This window comes from Aethalodelphis obliquidens, unplaced genomic scaffold, assembly GCF_003676395.1.
Source record: "Aethalodelphis obliquidens isolate GAN/ISIS:26980383/991018 unplaced genomic scaffold, ASM367639v1 scaffold49, whole genome shotgun sequence".
Lineage (NCBI taxonomy): Eukaryota > Metazoa > Chordata > Mammalia > Artiodactyla > Delphinidae > Aethalodelphis > Aethalodelphis obliquidens.
The window spans coordinates 12,260,584-12,277,038 of NW_020837993.1; the positions used below are offsets into that span (position 1 = coordinate 12,260,584).

General features: G+C 35.9%; 1 protein-coding gene across 5 annotated transcripts in view; it reads right to left on the minus strand.

Moving 5' to 3' along the window:
• LINS1 (lines homolog 1) overlaps window positions 1-16,455 on the minus strand; it is a 29,475-nt gene that overhangs the window by 9,179 nt on the left and 3,841 nt on the right. For all 5 annotated transcript variants that reach the window (XR_003428020.1, XR_003428019.1, XM_027083230.1 and 2 more), the window contains 5 exons: window positions 4,342-4,836; window positions 4,150-4,239; window positions 3,173-3,314; window positions 2,112-2,702; window positions 729-900 (listed from right to left, as the gene is read on the minus strand). Coding sequence is in view for 3 of the 5 variants with exons in the window: in XM_027083230.1 (XP_026939031.1) it covers window positions 729-900; window positions 2,112-2,702; window positions 3,173-3,314; window positions 4,150-4,239; window positions 4,342-4,836 (1,490 nt within the window). In the remaining 2 variants the exon portion in view is untranslated. The remainder of the gene's footprint in view (window positions 1-728; window positions 901-2,111; window positions 2,703-3,172; window positions 3,315-4,149; window positions 4,240-4,341; window positions 4,837-16,455) is intronic.

The following is a 16,455-nucleotide window of genomic DNA, read 5'->3' on the forward strand; positions in this document are numbered from 1 at the left end:
GAAATGGAAATAAAGCAAATACTTTAAGGTTTTAATAAAGCAGAAGCAGAAACAGTGTAAAAGGTCTTCAGTTATTAACTTCATTACCAATTACAGATATTTGCCACAAGAAGATTGACCCAAGATTGACCAAGTACAGCTGTTTTAATAAACAGAAATAGGATCAGTATAAAATGTCATCAGTAACGTAAGTTCATAATCAATTTCAGATATCTGCCTCAAGATGATATCAATCCCAGTTCAACTGTACATTAAAATGAAAATTTACAACAGCTCCTTTGATTACTTACAAGATTGTACTCACCTTTAGAAAGGCAAAAATCACCTTACAGAAGTTCAATACAGACAAGTTAGTCTTAGAGGTGAAGAGAGTTCTTAAACATCAATTAAATTAAGACTTAGACAAGTGTATTAACTTATTCCTGATCACACAGGTAAAGCAAAGGTGGTGACTCAGCCAGAACCCATGCTGTCTAATATCAGTCTAGTTCTAATCCCTAGATCTGCCCAGCCAGCCAAGTTTTCATAATGAGAACTCAAATGTAATCTATTTTCACGTAGGGCAGGGTTAAAGAAAGGAATTGGAACTTATAAGGAAACCACAAGATTGTTAGGGATTTTTTTTTTCCCCTAATGATGGAAAGTAAATAGTATGTCCAACACATTATTAAAAATGTTTTCTGCTTTCCTGGGATGTAGTTAATAAAATTACTTTAAAATATACGAACCTGGTCAACTTCAGGTAGATGCCCATTGCTGTTTTGGCAGCCTCCAGCATGTCATCGTCTTGTTCTATGAAGACCCTAGACAACCACTCACAAAGATTGTGTGATTGCAGAGACGGCTGAAGGTGAGGCTTTAAGAAGGTCAGTAACTCAGACATGAACCTCTGTAAATCAACTTCAAAAAAATGCAAATTTCAAAGAGCAAGCAACAGTTTATGAATGCATTTATAATAACTTGCCTATATATAAATTTATAATATCTAGAGTATTTTAAAATTCATTTTCATAATTCACACTTTCAAAAAGTTTGTGAGTTAGGGATTATCTCCACTCTGTATATTAGGAAACTGAGCTTCAGAGAAAAAAATGACCCAGTCAGTAGGATACAGTTAAAATGTATAGCCAGATCATCTACTTCCCACGCTGCCAAATAACTAATTATCTCTGAGAAATAAAAGTTACATAAATTCTTGCTAAAAGCATATAAATGAATGAGTGGTAGGCAACAGAAATCACTTCACTGGATGTCACATGGTTTGTTACTAGAGGCAACAATGCACCCAAACAAAAATAATTTGCCCTCAAAATAACAGAAAAAAATTTTTTTGTTTGTTTAAAATTGTTTAAAGTATTAAAAGAAAGTACTACTATTAAGCACAAAAGTCAAAAAGGTTTTGAGGAGTTTTAACTGCAATTTAAAATTCTTGACATATAACACGCGCCATCTAGTGTTGTAAATGATAACTGCACAGGATTATATCTTGCAATGTTGTTACTACAAGCTAAATGTTACCTAAAGCAATTCAGGGAAGTCACTGCTTACAATTCAGACCTTTCACTGAAACTCTATGCTGCTTTTTATGCTGTTTACTATTCATTTTTCTCAAATGAAACAGAGCACCTACACTGAATACTTTAAATGGCTCTCTTTGGACTCTAAGTTAACATCCTGGAAATTTTATACAAAAATTTCTTCATCAATATAACTTCTGACATAATAGTTTCGATTCAACTCCTAATTGTCAAAAATCTGTATTAGTAGATATACCAATTTTATGAAGGAAAATATGAATAATATACTACAAGTATCTGAATATGAATTGACTTACATTGCTTACTTTGAAGTGACTCAACAGCATCTTTATTTTTTAAACACAATTATTAACTATACTATGCAAATTCAGTTTAGAGCACAAAACTGAAACTTTATTTCTTAAGGTAATTCTAGTTTTTTCTCTTTTTTTTGAAGAAAATTAATAAATTATAACTAGAATAACATATAGCTTAAATTGTGAAATTACAGTCCTGAGATTTGATAATTACGAATAATTTTACTTCAGTAAATAATTCATTACTTTGCATACAAAAGGAGTTTGAGAGAGTTACCTTTCATTTCATTTGCTGAAGCACCATTTTGAAACTTGATTTCTAAGGATCTAATGATAAGTAAGCTCGCTGCTCTAAGGATCACATGATCTGGACCAGGGACACATTCACATCCAGGTTGGACTTCATCGCCTCCAAAGCAGGAAGGTTTTCCATAGACAGACAGTGTCCTCAAAAAGCCCAAATCCACAGCTTGCAGAACAGCATCAGCCAAAGCCAACAGGTCCACATCTAAAGGATGATCTGGTGCCATGAAGGTAGGGACGGATCCCCGACAAAGGTCTTCACCCACTTTGCAGAGAAGGCACTTTTTGATGAATATGATGAATTTCCTTTTGACAAAAGCCTGAATAGGCCAGGTAATAACGTTGAACACACAAGAAGGTTTCAAAAATAACATCCTCAGGCAAGTGAAATGTAACTTCAGGTGGATTCTGGAGGCTATAAGAAGTTCAAGCAATTCCAGGAAACATATCAAGCTGTTTATTAGTTTAGAAGTATCTTGGTGGTTTTCAAAATGCTGAGAAAATAAGGAATTGTAAAAGACTTCAAAAATAGTGTCAAAAGGAGTCAGGAACTGCTTTAGAATTTCTGTGATTAAAAAAATAGTAATTATAAGCAACAGGAAAAACAAAGACTTCTTAAAAAGCAATTTTACAATTCAATTTTTATAATTATTATCCTTTTATAAGATGAAAAAATGGATTGGATTGTTTATCATGAACAATGATATGAACATGAACAAATGAAGATACACAGACTAAGTAAGAGCTAATAACCATGGCTAATACCCATTTTACAAATATCAGTAACATCAGATGATGCAAAGGATATATAAAAATGAAAAGCTTTAATTTCAATTTTTAATAATAGTGAAGTTTTACTTTTTTTCCTTTTAAAAAGGTATCCTCAATCAAAAAATATGGGGCAAAATTCTTTAGTTTTTCATACTTCAAGACAGATCAGACGTTGTAAAGTAAGTTTTACTCTTCATTATATAACTATAATGCTCCTTGGGAACAAGATAATGACCATTGTTTACAGGGAAACATAATTCATACCTGTTTTTTGTGAACATGTATCTTTAAAGATTTCTTTTATTACAAAGGTAAGCATCCAGAGGCAGTGTACTACTTTATCACTTTCAGTATATTCAGAAAGATTTTTTTGGCAAAAAGAAATCCAGGAATTACTCAATGTTATCTAGAAGTTAGAAAAAATTTAAAGAAGTTATAATACAATATTTTCTTTACAATTACAAATTACCTATTATATACAACTCAATACAACATTGCTTACTCCCTTCCAAAAAAAAGTATGATAATATTTGTTAAAACAAGGACACAAATATCCTAATATTCCTTAAATCAAGAAATTCAATATGCCATAGAAATAAAAGATCAAAGGGAACATGAAAATATTACCAGTGATTATTATCTCTGGTACCTGGAATGATATGTAATTTTTATTTTGGTCTTTATACATTTTCTCTTTTCCCAAATTTTCTACTGCAAATACTGCCTTTTTTAATTCAGGAAAGAATGTTATTTTAAGAAAGGAACAAGCAATTATAGCTGAAAGAAGTCAGTAAATTTAGATTTGTTTATTAACTAATTCAGAGATAAGAGAAAAATCTGATAATTTGTTCATATTTTTTCATTATGCTGAGGACCACTCTTAGAATTTATTTATATTAAACCTGTGAAAATGGTCTTAGTCTCAAGCAGGGGTTCCTAAACCTTTTTTTGGAGGGGAGAAAGGAGGCCCACCTACTTCTTTGACAATCTGAAGAAAGTTATGAACTCTCTGATGTGAAACCCATCTTTTGGGTTAAGAATCTGATTTGTGAATATTTACAACATATTTAAGACTCTAATCCTTGATATAAGCCATCATCATATTATTCTATTCTTACACTTTTGTGGATTTACACGTTATTGTGTGAGCAAATATTTTATTGATAAAATATTGAATGCCAGAGAGCAATTTTAAAGAAACTATAAAAGAAACAGTAACATATTTTGATTACTTATCTTACCTTTTCCTTCAATTGGAAATACAGAAGTAGTGCAAGGCACTTTGCAGCCATGTGAGATAACAATTTATCCGAGTTTTGGAACATACAGGTCTATAAGAAAACAAATAAATTTACCTACTGTTACTGAATGTTAAAACTTATATTTTAAAAATCTAGATCTTAAAAAAAAAACCCAAAAGCAAATGGGCTTACTAATTTAGAATCGATGTCAGATGATTTTAAAAGCATTTTAATTATATCCCTATATTTCTCCTTTGCATGCAATTCAGTTTCGACAGATAATATTCTGGTCATCATCACTTTAATCACTGTTAACTGAAGGAGCATTATTTCTCGGGTACTGTTCATCTGAAAATGTCTCTGCAAACACACAGGTGCTACAGAAGGGGTAGCCAAATTGACAGAGGATGGCTGATGCTTGCCCTGAACATCAAGGATGTTTGAGCAGTCTGAGGAGGTGGTTGTAGAGCAATCTTGATCTGAAAATGCTGGGTTGAGATAAAAGATGTAATCATGGCCGTCATTTTCAAGTGTGGCTCCAAGAAGTACTTTCCTGTATAATTGTTCTAAAACTTCAAAGAAAGCTTTCATTTTGATTGCCAAATATATCTTACAAGAAGGTCGACAAATCCAAATTGTAAATATTAATCTTAGAAATGGGATGAATCTCTGTTTCTTCAATAAAACCTAAAATAGGAAAAATAATTTAAAAATATAAGTGTTATATACATTACAAGGGAAAGGCATCTGTTTCCACTTAAACATTTAGTCTGTCAAGTTAAAGGTAATACTGATGGCTTAATTTCTAAAAATGGAAAATTGGTAATAAGATTATTTTAAAACAATAAAAATAAAATTTATGTTTTTCATATAGATTTAAGATCATAAAATTATTTTTATTACAGTAAAACTTTAGCTTTCCTCTAACATTTTTCAATGGGCTGTCAGAGTTTCTCAACCTTGGCACTATTAACAGTAGGAACTGGGTAATTTTGCTTTGGGGGAGCTGTCTTGTGCATTGTAGGAAGTTTTAGCAGCATTCCTGGCCTCCACCCACTAGATGCCAGTAGCATGCCCTTGGGAGGCAAAATCATCCAGGTTGAGAACCATTTGGCTAATTACTCAAATTTATTAACTTTTACCTTCAACTTATAGATGAAAACCTAAAGTTAGATTGCTATGTGGTCAAACTATTATGGTTATTGCTGATTAACTCCCAACTTAAAATTATATGATAATATAAAGAAACCCTGGTTATCATTTATAACATTAAATTAAAAAATTTTAAATGCCATCCCAAGAAAAAGACAAGACGTTAAGCAAAAGCAATCCAAACGTGAGCAAACTGTATTTTGTATTTGCAGCTGGATATAAATTTAGACATCCTGGTTGCCCCAGGCTCCTTTGACCTGATGGAGACCAGAAAGAGTGGGGAGAAAGGAAAGGATCAGACATGGCTTTTAAAGCAGAGAAATGGGCAATCAACTGATAACTGAATATTAGAGAAAGCATGTAGTTACTATACAGCAAGCGTGGCTAGGAAAAATGAAAGACTTTGGTGCAAGCAAAAGAGATTACTGAATATCCTTTCAATGGAATACTGGAGCCTCTGGGAATTATCGGATCCTACTAGGGCTTGGTCTTTTCACTGCCTTTGAGCTATTTTACACCTTGGTAAATTGTAGGTGACTGATAGCAATGCAAATAATTCTTGTCTGAGGACATGCTCATAATTGTCTGGTGAAGGGGCAACCCTTCCTGCAGTGGGAAAAGCCAGTTTTGCTTCCATCAGTAAACTCATTTCAACATTCCTTTACTCTATATAAAGTCAACTTTTCTTTTAAAATGGTTGTGACATTTGTCTAGTTCTTTCATTAATTAACTAGTTAAATAAAATCGTTGTTCCACGTTCATTTTATATGGGTCATGATTTTGTCCTTTTAAAATTTATATTTAACAAAATCCACAAAATTCCCTCCTTTACCCGGACCCACTTATAAATGCCCATCTTTAACCTCCTTCCTTCCTCACTGGAAGAGACCTCATAGGGAGGGCTGTCACTTTTATCGGGTCTCACTTTTACTATAGGGCTACTGGCCTGCCCTTGGTCTTCAAACCTCCCTCTCCACTGGTTTCTTCCCCTTGCTTAGCTTGTGAGGAATTTCAATTCCTGGTCACCCCTACAAGACAAAGCCACCCTGTTCTAGTCCTCCAGTGCAGAAATAAATATTAAGAAACCTATAGATTTTAAGGTTACAAATGAAGCTTCTGTAAAGTTTTCACTGAATTCTATTTTCAAACCGTGGTGTGTATCTCACACAATTTATAAACATAACTTAATACGGTAATATCAGTAACCTTGTTCCATCTGATAATGTTAAAATTTACCTGAGCCCTGTGTTCCCAGAAAGCAGCCACGGTTAAGAAGCACTGAACCTTCTGTGTTCCAAGAAAGGGCTGACTGTATTTCCAGATAGGAGCCACCTTCACCCTTCCTTACTGACTCCCTAGTTTTATAAAACTCCCCATTTTTTCCTTCTTTGAGAGGTTTTCCATTAATATACATCCTCCCTGTTGCAATACTTGAATAAAATCATCTCCTTAATTGTCTGGTATATTTTGTCTGTCACATACTAGAAATTAGTTTTCATATTCTACTTCGAAGATGAATTCCATCATACTTATTTTACTTTATATTTTAGTTATAACATTTCTTCCCAATAAAACTACTGACATTTTTATATATATCCTATTACATAAAATATTCTGTGACAATATTTTTTATTTTAAAACTAATTTAATCAGTAAATCTATCTAATTAGGTTTTAATATTATATGCTCAACTCTATTAATATAATTTTCAACCACAAATGGAATTATTTTTATTTCAATGTTATAGCAATAAAAATACTTCTAATAATATTCCTATACATCTTAAGTCCTTAAATTTTACCACAAATGAGAATAAAACTGCTATTTCAACTATTTTTCAACCTATAAAAAGACCCATTTCAAATGGTTCAATCATTTCAGCACACAAAACTAAAGTGAATGCCAATAAATAGGTAAACAAAAAAGCATTTTGGGGGTTTGGCGGGGGGGGTTGGAGGGAAGGATGGGCTGTTTTCTATCACGGTGGGACCCAGGACCTTGATAAGAGTGGTTATGAGAAATCAGATTGAAAAGTTATAAACTTGAAGATACAAAGAGTCAAAATGATGCTTTATAGACAGAAAGAAAAACAAAAGCATCAGCTAGGGGTCACAAATGCCAGGCAGATAACAAATGAACGAAGACAATAGGTGCTAGGCTGCTTCTACTGTGACTATTATAAACCCTTCCTAATTACAGTGTCTTTTAAGATATTAATGCTGGCCAAAGAAACCTGCATTGAAACAAATGTCTATGGTAACCCACTGAGAATTGAGAACTGCAGTTGTTGTTTTAAAGCAATCATAGCACTAAAGGAAAGGACAAACCCTGAAAAAACGAACTAGGGGATTAACCAACCACACTTTTTTCCTCGTAGTGGCTGCTATGAGATTGGGACATCTCAACCTGCATTACCATGCTGGTCTGGAGGAAGGCATACCCCTCCGACACCAAGCTCTTACGAGACATCGCCAAAGCGAAGTGTCTGGGGAAGGATGCTCAGAATGCTGAGAGGCTGTGGAGCCAGCTATCCTGGATAAATGAGAGAGATCTGTCTAGCCTGTAAAGGACACAAACGTTAGGAGAGACCTAATTAGGAAAAGTGAATGAGCAGTGCTTCTCAGAGTTCTTTCAGAAAACGCCTCCTGGAAAAGGAAAGTGAATTCCCACGTCAGGGGGCCTAAGGGGGTGCCCATTACAAACACAAAATTTGTTTAAAGTCTCTCTTTTATTGTTTAAGGACTGTAAACTATCTGAATTTTGCAGTCAAATCCTAATAGAATCATGCTTAATATAAAAAATATATTCCCCACCCAGCTTCACATAAAATCAATGATTTAGGGATAATAATTACTGAAGTTTATCGAGCACCCACTATGTATCAGAAACTGTTTTAAGTGAGTAATAGCTTCATAACAACTGTAATAGGTGGGTACTTAATTACCACACCCATTTTATGATAAGGAAACTAAGGCAAAAAGATATCAAGTTACAGAGCCAGTTAAGTGGCAGAATCAGGATTTGAACCCAGAAAGTCTAATTTCACAGCCAGTGCCCCTTCTCAAATTTCCTCTGATGTTCCAAAGCCTCAGGGCAATGGGTGAATAGAAGTTCTCTAATAAACTTCTTAAGTGTAAGGAGTAACTCGCACAGCCTAATCTTGAACAGTTTCTATAGGTACTCCCACAATAACTTAAAGCAGAATACTGATCCTCAGAATCATTTCTACATGCTGCACAAATTCTAAAATCAAGGCCAATTACTATACAACTTCCCAACTATGCAACTTCCCAGTGCAAACTACAATTAATTTTTTCAAATGATACTCAGCAACCAAAGGTTGAAACATTAATTAGGACACCCATTTGATTGATTTTTACATTAAATTACTTTTAGTAGCTACATCAAACCCAGGGTGAAAAGCCTAACTATCATACTTTGATATCAGTTCATCAACAGTTTAAAGGCAGTATAAATAGAAGTGACTAAGACCTTGATTTAACTTCATTTAAAATAATTTCAACCTTTTACAACAATTAACTCAAAATGGATCACAGGCTTAATACTTAAAATTAACCTTTTAGAAAAAAAAGGAGAAAATCTTTGGGATCCAACGCTAGGCAAACAGCTCTTAGACTTGGCCTTCAAAGCCCAATCCATAAAAGTAAAAACTGATAAACTGGACCTCAACAAAATTAAAAACTTTTGCTCTGTGAAAGACCCTATTAAGAGGACAAAAAGATAAGCACAGACTGAGAGAAAATATTTGCTAACCACATTTCCAACAATGGACTAGTATCTAGAATATATAAAGCACTCTCAAAACTCAACGTTAAAAAAGATAATAATAATTAGGAAATGGGCAAGAGACATGGACATGTTCACTAGAGAGGATACAGAGCAAGTAAGTACACAAAAAGATGTCCAACTACATTAGCCATTAGGGAAATGTAAATTAAAACCACAGTAAATACCACTATCAATATGATTGAAATAAAAATTAGTGACACCAAATTCTGGCCAGAACATGGAGAAAGTGGACCACTCTACATTGCTGGTGGGAACACAGAATGGTACAGTCACTGGAAGACAGTTTGGCTGTTTCTTAGAAAACTAAACATACTCTTACCACGTCGTTCCAGCAACTGCACTCCTCGGTGTTTCCCCAGAGGAGTTGAAAACTTATGCCCAGAAAAAAACCTGCACGTGCATAATTGCCAAAACTTGGCAGCAATGAAGATATCCTTAAGTAGGTGAATGAATATATATAAACCGTGGTACATCCACTCAATGGAATATTATTCATGCTAAAAAGAAAGTGCTATCAAGCCATGAAAAAGACATGGAGGAAACTTAAAAGCATATTACTAAGTGAAAGAAGTCAATCTGAAAAGGCTACATAGTGTATGATTCCAATTATATGACACTCTGGAAAAGGCAAGACTATGGAGACGGTAAAAAGATCAGTGGTTGCCAGAAGTTGGGGGATGAGGGGAGGGATGAATACATGGAGCACAGGACTTTTAGGGCAGTGAAATTACTCTGAATGATACTACAATGATGTGATTATACATTTGTCTATTATAGTCTAAACCCATAGGATGTAAAACACCAAAAGTAAACCCTAATGTGAACTATGGATTTGGGTGATTATGACGTATCAATGTAGGCTTATCAACTGTAACACATGTACCACTGTGGTATCCCATCTGCAGATGCTGATAATGGAGGAGACTATGCATGTGGGGGGGGGCAGAAGGTATACAGGAAATCTCTGTACCATCCTCTCAATTTTGCTGTGAACCTAAAACTGTTCTAAAAAATATAGTCTTTAAAACAAAACAAAAAAGCTAAACGTGCTACCATATGACCCAGTAATTACACTCTTGGGCGCTTATTCCAGCAAAATAAAGACTTATTTTCACACAAATACCTGTATGTGAAAGTCCGTAGTAGGTTTATTCACAGCAGCCCCAAACTAGAGACAATCCAGTTGTCCTTCAACGGATGAATAAACTGTGGTACATCCATACTACTCAGTAATAAGAAGGAAAGAACTATTGATACACGCAATAATTTGGATGACCCTTAAGGGAATCATGCTAAGAGAAAAAAGCCAATGTCAAAAGGCTGCATACTGTATGGTTCAATTCTTGAAATGACAAAATTAGAGAGCTGGAGAGCACATCAGTGGTGCCAGAGGTTAGTGAGGGCCCCTCCCACTTGGTGGGTAGGGTCATAATGGCCTTGTGATAATAGAACTGATGGGGAACACACTAACCTATATATGCGATAAAATTGCGTTGAACTAAATACACACACGTAAATTAACAGAAGTAAAAGGGGAATCTGAGTTGGAGCAGCAGATTGATTGTATCAATGTCAATATCCTGGTTGTGATACTGTACTACAGTTTTGCAAGATGCTACCATTGGAGGAAACTAGTTGAAGGGTACACAAGATCTCTCTGTATTATTTCTTACAACTTCACGTGAATTTACAATTAGCTCAAAATAAAAAGTTAAATTAAAAAAAAACAATTTCAGCTATAGGCATCAGCCTTCTGATCCTTAGCAACAATATGCATAAGACTTCATTAATATCAACTAAAATATAAATGTAAACTCATTAGAACTTTGATTTTAAAAATTTCTAGACTGAAAACTGAGAATGGTATTTAAAAATATTTTCTTAAAAAGTATTCCTAAGAAATAGAGCTTTTAAGTGCATAGTCTATTCACTAGAAGACATTCTCCCACAACTTAATTTTAAAATTATCAGAAAACAAGCTGCTAGTAATTTACTCCTTTGTCTAAAAAAAAAAAAAGATGACATTACTTTTAGGGAGTTTTTTTTTTTTACATAAACTCTACATTAAATTCAGAATACAGAAAAATAATTACTTTCATGGTCAGTATGTAAAGTAAAAAACTGCTTTTCTTTCTATGAGAAGCTAATGGTTTGCTAAGTGACTAGAATCTCTCAATACTGGGCTTTGGCCTAATGGAACAATAGGTTCAAATCTGACCACAGCCAGACAGGTTACTTAATCTCTCTCTCCAATAACAAGGCTGCTGTGATTCTTGAGGCAGAAGTTGAGGCACTCTAAACAAAGGCTGCTTCTAAGATTCCAGTTCCTTCCCCCAACTGAGATGGCATTTACTTTGTCCAAAAAATTAAAGTGGGTCTGGTTAGACTCCACAGAAAGTTGGGAGGGGGCGGGGAACCTGGGTGGCAGTGCCAAGATTAGGAAAGTCTGAGAGGGCAGTGAAGGCACTGAGAAGGCCCAGAAGATGAAAGGACAGAGGTTCCCATCATCCATGTCCACCATCAGGGCCATCATAGCTGGCCAACTCTGATTTCAAGAGCACCTCTCTACCCTATTGACAAGAGGGGGAAGGATATGTTCCAACAGCACATCCTGTGTTAGGCACCTTCCCTTCACTCTGCTAGTTCTACTCTTCCCCTTTCTCTGCGTCCCAACATGCTCCTGTAGTAGATGCGGGGGGAAGGGGGGAGAGGGAGAGCAGGAGACTGCTCTTTCCAGTTTCAGGAATGGCTCCTTCTACTTACCTCCAGGCCTAGAGCAGGTACTGGCAGTTACCAGCCCCCAGGGTACACCATCCCTTGCTCATTTCCTTAAAACAAGTTTTAGCTGCCTCAGAATCACTTGCCAAGGCACGTAAAAGCAGACTGCAGGCCTTACCCCAGGAGTTTCAGATATAGCAGTTCTGGGATGGGGCCCCCAAATTTTTATTTCTAACAAGTTTCCAGGTTATTGCTAAAACACTAAGAACACTTAGACCCTGCCTCATGTTTGTAAATCGTCCTCCTATTAAACTCTTGTTGGCAGGACTCTGATCCAGGTCAGGCATTTTTTTTAGCATAAAGAAAAAACCTGATAATTAAGTTATAGATAAAAGATAAAATGTATGATTAAGACAATACTTAAAAGTGTTTTTCTGTCAACGTGGTATACTGGTAAGAACCTGGGATCTGGGATCTAGAGTCATATGTCTCTACCACATCAGGGTCACCATGGGGCAAGCTACCACCTCAGCTTCAGTCTCCTTCCATGTTCAAGGGCATAATGACACTGGGAGGGTTAAGTTAAATGATTGTCTCTGTAATAATCCCCAGTGCACATCTGTCAGTGTTTCCTACGCCCCAGGTGGCCCTGTTAAACAAGATAACACAGGGCAGGAATGACTCCAGGCCCTGCCCACCCCACTCCTTCCTTTTACTTCCTTTGCACTTCTATTTATGGTGTGAAATTGTTAAAAAAAATGAATGAACATGATTTATTTTGAGAAAAAACAATGCTCCTCCCCCATTTCTTAAAGGAGTGGCAAGTTAAGAAAGGCGCAAATAGAAGTCACCGTTTACCAGATTCTTTTTTAATTGAGGTATAATTGATATATAACATTATATTAGTTTCAGGTGTACAACATAATGACTCTCTCTCTATATATATATATTGCAAAATGATCACTACAATAAATCCAGTTAACATCCATCAACATAGTTTCAAAAATTTTTTTGTGTGATGAGAACCGTTAAGATCTGCTCTCTTAGCAACTTTCAAATATGCAATACAGTATTATTAACCATAGTCACCATGCTGTACATGACATCCCCATGACTTATTTATTTTATAACTGGATGTTTGTAACTTTTGATCCCCTTCACTCATTTGCCCTCCACCTCCCCCCACCCCACCAATCTCTAACAAACACCGATCTGTTTTCTGTATCTATGAGCTTGGTGTTTTTGTTATTTTCTTTATCATCCATCGACACATACTTAGGTTGTTTCCATTAATTGCAAGCAAACGAATCAGGCAGCAAATGCAAAGGCAACCTACAAAATGGGAGAAAATATGTGCAAACCATATATCTGATAAGGGGTTAATATCCAAAACATATAAAGAACTCATATAACTTGATAGCAAAAACAAAAAAAACTGATTAAAAAATGGGCAGAGGATCTGAATAGACATTTTTCCAAAGACATACAGATGGCCAACAGGTAACACTAAAAGATGCTCAACATCATTGATCATCAGGGAAATTCAAGTCAAAACCACAGTGAGATACCACCTCATACCTATTAGATTGGCTGTTTATCAAAAAGACAAGAAATAACAAGTGTTGGTGAGGATGTGGAGAAAAGGGAACCCTTGTGGGAATGTAAATTAGTGCAGCCACTATGGAAAACAGTATGAAGGTCCCTTAAAAAAATTAAAACTAGAACTATTATATGATCCAGCAATTCCACTTCTGGGTATTTATCCAAAGGAAGTGAAAACACTAACTTGAAAAGATATATACATCCCTATGTTCACTGCAGCATTATCCACAATAGCCAATACATGGAAGCAACCTAAGTGTCCATCAATGGATGAATGGATAAAGAAAATGTGATATCTATATATTTATATATCTATAGATATAGATATTATTGTTCAGCCATAAAAAAAGAACAAAATCTTGCCATTTGTGACAATGTGGATGGACCCTGAGGGCATTATACTAAGTGAAATAAGTCAGATTAAAAAAGACAAATACCATATGATCTCTTTGATATGTGGAATCTAAAAAAAAACCCAAATTCATGGATACAGAGAACAGACTGGTGCTTACTAGAGGCAGGGGGTGGGGTGTGGGAAAAATGGTTGAAGGTGGTCAAAAATAAGTAAGTCATGGAATGGAATGTACAGCATGGTGACTATAGTTAACAATATTGTATATTTGAAAGTTGCTAAGGGAGTAGATCTTAAAAGTTCTCATCACACAAAAAATCTGTAACTATGTGAGAAGATGGATGTTAACTGGACTTACTGTGGTGATCATTTTGCAGTATATACAAATATTGAATCATTATGTTGCTCACCTGAAACTAATAATAATGACTTTCTCCATCAAGGTTGGGTCCTCCTGAGATACTCTCAGTCTCCCAGCACCACTGCTGTCTTACAGAATGTGTCACAATTGCACTTTAAGTTATCTGTGCAATAATTTGTAACACTCCTGCCTTAAGAGGAGTCTGGTTCATCACTTCTTCCCCAGCTCCTAGCACAATGCCAGGTACACAGTAGTATTAACAAATATTTGTTGAATATGTTCATGGCTGAATATTCTGCTTCAGTCAAGTTCTCAGGGATTTATTAACTTCATTCATTTAGTGTCCATGAGTAGTGTGTATGTCCAAAATAATCCTAAAATCAGTTCCAAAGTTCATTTTAGTACTGTTTTGATCTCAAAAAAATTTTTAACTGCTGTGTAATTTTTAACTTATGAATTTTAAAATACAATAAAAATTTCATGTCAATAATTATAAATGCAGTACTATCTATAGCAGGGCTTGAGTTCTGAGCTCATTCAGTCTTTACTGTGTTACACACCTAACAATGTGCTCGAGCTGCACACGTTGAAGTCACAATAAAGTGCAAATTAAAACTACCCTTGAGGGAAAAAAATCCCTTAAATTAGCAGAATCAGGGCTACAAGAAGCTCAAGAGCCAGTAGTTAGCTTCCTTTCTTTCAGCATTTTTTTTTGCTGGGACCATGAGGTCAAAGCGGAATTTCTCTATCCATCCCCATCCTCCTTTCCTGCCAGGTACTGCTGAACAAAGTTAGGCTAAAAGGCAGATGATGGGACTGCGTGTCTGATGGCCCTATTTACAACACACAGGTCCCGATCTCCCTGCAGTCCCAAGAATGGTGTCTGCTGTCATCAGGGCATAACCTGCTTACCCTCTCCACCAATACTGCGTGCTTTAAGACACAGCCTCCTGGGCAGTGATTCTTGACTTCAGTCACACACTGAACTCTCTGGGGCACTAGGAAAAATGCCTGAGCCCTAGGCACCAACTGAATCAGAGTTGCTGCAGTGGGGCTTGAGCATTTTTCCAACGATCAAGTCCGCTTCCATGCAGGGTATAAACTCAATTCAGGTTGAGTCAGGGTTTTATGAACTAAAACATCATAAGCGTTGATCATGAATTATTTCATTTATATGTTGTAAAATTAGTGTTTCCATTTGTGTGAATTTGATATCACCTAACTGAATGGAAAATGAAGTATGTCTGGTGAAATCTAATCAATTTTAACTTGTTAAAAAATATTATGCAATCTAAACTTTTAAATCAATGAAAAGTTATAATTTAAGAATTACCAAATTTGAGAGCACCAATACAAGAAAGCAACTTAGAATTATCTAGTAGCACATTCTGTGAAAGTGTGATAATACCATGTTCCCTGGTTGTGATATAACTGTATCTGTCAGTAATCTTAAAAATTGTTGCAACCTGACCAAAGGATTTCAAGTGAAAAATAAATGACCAGAGAAGTGGAAAAGCTAGGAAAAATTAGGATTCAACTCAGATACCAGTTTCTGTTAAGCAGCTCATAGACCTTCATGTCTTGGTTGAAGCAGCATTTTGCAAACACACTATCCAAACTGCGTGGGTGCTGAGGATGCTTTAAGACTGAATGTGTTCTCCATAACTATTCACATATTTATTCATTCCTTTCATTCCTTTTGGAATTCAAAACTGCCTGATTCTATAATCAGTAAACGTTATAAAACTGAACTTATAACTTACATTCATACTAGTAAAATACCACTTTTAATAGACTTTTTTACATTGGAGTCCCACTGCTACGAAAATTTGAAAATCACTGGACCAGGAGATTCCTAAAGCCTCTACGCAATTCCAGAAACCAAGAGTACTAGGGATGTCAGGTAGCAATCCAGGTTCCCAAGAAGGAAGCAGTAATTATTTACACAGAATGCACAGATAAAGTCTAGAAATTCATGGCATGAGGTTTGTTTTTTTTTTTTTTTTTTTGGCCATGCCATGTGGCTTGTGAGATTTTAGTTTCTCAACCAGGGATCGAACCTGGGCCCTCCGCAGTGACAGTGTGGGAGTCCCAACGACTGGACTGCCAGGGAATTCCCCATAGCACAAATACTGTTGGAACCGTGTGAAATGTCTGAAGACAAAAGGAGTATGCAAAAATACAGTTGGGGTCTTCCCTGGTGGCGCAGTGGTTGAGATTCCGCCTGCCGATGCAGGGGACACGGGTCCGTGCCCCGGTCCGGGAAGATCCCACATGCCGCGGAGCGGCTGGGCCCGTGAGCCATGGCCGC